Source organism: Galeopterus variegatus, unplaced genomic scaffold (genome assembly GCF_000696425.1).
Source record: "Galeopterus variegatus unplaced genomic scaffold, G_variegatus-3.0.2 Scaffold1037, whole genome shotgun sequence".
Classification (NCBI taxonomy): domain Eukaryota; kingdom Metazoa; phylum Chordata; class Mammalia; order Dermoptera; family Cynocephalidae; genus Galeopterus; species Galeopterus variegatus.
Genome location: NW_007727148.1, coordinates 148,328 through 150,740, shown reverse-complemented (window position 1 = coordinate 150,740; position 2,413 = coordinate 148,328). Strand labels below are relative to the sequence as shown.

The following is a 2,413-nucleotide window of genomic DNA, read 5'->3' as shown; positions in this document are numbered from 1 at the left end:
CCAGAGCCTGACAACGGGCTCCCCCTCCCCCTCCCCAGTTTCTTGCCTGGGACAGTATGTATGTGTGTTGGTGGGGGAGATCCCAGGAGTGTCGACACACTCACCCAGCATCTTCTGGAATAGAAAGGGCCAGTTCCCCAACCAGAGGCTGGCCTTCCCCTGGGAGAGGCGGTGGGGACACAGTGGCCCCAGGGTCAATGGGTCTGGAGTTAATCATCTACTCAGGGCATCCCTGGGCCCATTGGCTGCCTGGGACACAGCCCTCTGGGATGAAGCCCAAAGGAGTCGGTGGCAGCTTCCCAGCCAGTGTCTGCCCCACAGGCTCAGGGGAAAGGGGGCTGATGCAGGTGGTACCTACTGAAATGGGTGGGCCCTCAGCAAGCTCCCAGTCTGAGCTGGGAGATACCAGCCCTGCCCTCAGGCAGATCCAGTCTGAGACGGAAAGAAGACAGACAGAAGGAGGAATTCTGAGTGGAGAGAGGCCACAGAGGGTGGGCACTCTGATGAAGCACTTGGATGGAGAGCCCAGGAAGGGGTAGCACATTGAGGTTGGGGATCTGAGAGTGGGGAGAATTAGGGGAAGGAAACTATTATGCCCCCGGGGCTAGGACCACCTCCTCCAGTGGATTCTGAGAAGTGTATGTGGGAGAGGGGTGGGAGACTGGCAGTAAAGAGAGAAGAGAAAGAAAGCCCTGGAGGTGGCCCCACAGGGTAATGCGGTGCAGACAGACCCTTCATGCCATTGCTTTGCTCCCTGGAGCCCAAGATTTCTAAGTAGAAAAATGGAAAAGTCAACAAGGAGGTCACAAAGTTCAGCTCCCCCTCCCGAGTTTCTTGCCTCAGACAGTGTCTATGCGTGCTGGTGCGGAAGATCTCAGGACGGGGTCTACACACTCACCAGCGTCCTCTAGAATACTCAGGAGAGAGGCCCAAGCCACTGCTCTCCATTTCAGCAGAGGCTTAGGAGTCCTGACTTCCAGCACAAAGCCACTCACACGGAAGGAAGGAAAGAGCAGGGGATGGGAACTTAGGATGCCTAGGGTCTGACCGTGACACTGACAATCGGTGTGACCTTGGCCGAGTCACCTCGCCTCTACAACAACAGAGGGTCCTATTTCCTCCTCTGTAACAAGAGAGGGCAGGACTGGATCAGAGTGTCCTGGAGGCAGGATGTGGACAGAGCAGCACAGGGACACAGTATGAAGTAACATTGAATCACATCTGGTGAAAGTTTTCAAGTGTTTCAAGTCCTTTCCAATTCTTGCTTAAGAGCACGGATCTGGAGCTGAACTGTCTTGCTTCAAAGACCAGCTCCGTGGCTTGTGAGCTGAGTGACCCTGGCCCTCACATATTTCTGTGCCTCAATTTCCTCATCTAAAATGGGGATGATAATAATACCTGTCCTGGAGTCACTGTGAGGATTAAATGAGTTACTATATTTGGGAAGTGCCTCGCACAGTGTCTGCACTGTACGTGCACCAGCTATTATTCTATCAAGAAGAAGGCCAGACAGGGCACTAGGGCATCTTTAACACCTGGCACTTGCTGACTTTCCGTGTTACCTAGAGAGCGGGTGACACTATCTGGCTGCAATGCGATAACGTTGTTTTGTTCTCTTTATTCTTAAAACTTTCTCCTGTTCCATACTTGCCTTCTAGTTACGACCCTGATATGAACAACTTTTAAGTCTAAAAAGTTTAAAAAAGAACTTTAATATTAGTAAGGAGTGTTTTGAGGATATGGCAAAATTCCTCAAGGTGGTATTCAGGGGCTGGAGTTTGGCAAACCCTGGTACCCTCACAGTTCGAGTCTTCCTTGAGCTCAGACAACAGCAAGGACCACCCTCGCCCTCTGGCAAGGCCCGCACCCCTCCACCCTCCTCCTGCTCTTCCTCGCCCTCTCCTCCCAGCCCCCCTCCCCGAGTCCTGCATCAGCTGCCCCCTGCTCTCCCTTCTTGCTCTAGTCAGAGTCCACTTTAGCCGTCCAAGACCCCGCAGACTCCCCAAGCCAGCCCGGGGTACGCTGTGCCCTTCCTGTAATGGGCTTTGGCAGCAGGTTGGAGACGCCCGCCACCCTTTATCTCGGCCTCGTGATCCTCGCTAGTGGGTTGTGTCCCCGCAGAGGCGGGGATCCTGGCGGCCCCGCCCCTTGACCAATAGCCTGACCCCCCCACAACGCACCCAGAGGCGACTCCGGGCCCCCGTCCAGACCCCGCCCCGGCCTGGTCCAGCCCCGCCCCGCGGCCAGTTAAGAGCCCTCCAGTGCCGGGCGCCCCAGACAGACTGCCACCCCTGGAGGGGGTGTGGGCCCGAGCCGGTTTGGCTGTCGTCATGGCGACGTCGCGGGTGGCCGCAGCTCTGCGGACCGCCGCTGCGGGCAGGAGGCTGCGCTGCCCCCGAGGCACCGGGGGCGC

General features: G+C 56.6%; 1 protein-coding gene across 1 annotated transcript in view; it reads left to right on the top strand.

Annotated features, from left to right (window-relative positions):
* The first annotated feature begins 2,330 nt into the window (after positions 1–2,330).
* Positions 2,331–2,413, top strand: part of NAGS (N-acetylglutamate synthase) — a 5,471-nt gene continuing 5,388 nt past the window's right edge. The window contains exon 1 of the mRNA XM_008574379.1: positions 2,331–2,413. Coding sequence (XP_008572601.1) covers positions 2,331–2,413 — 83 coding nt within the window.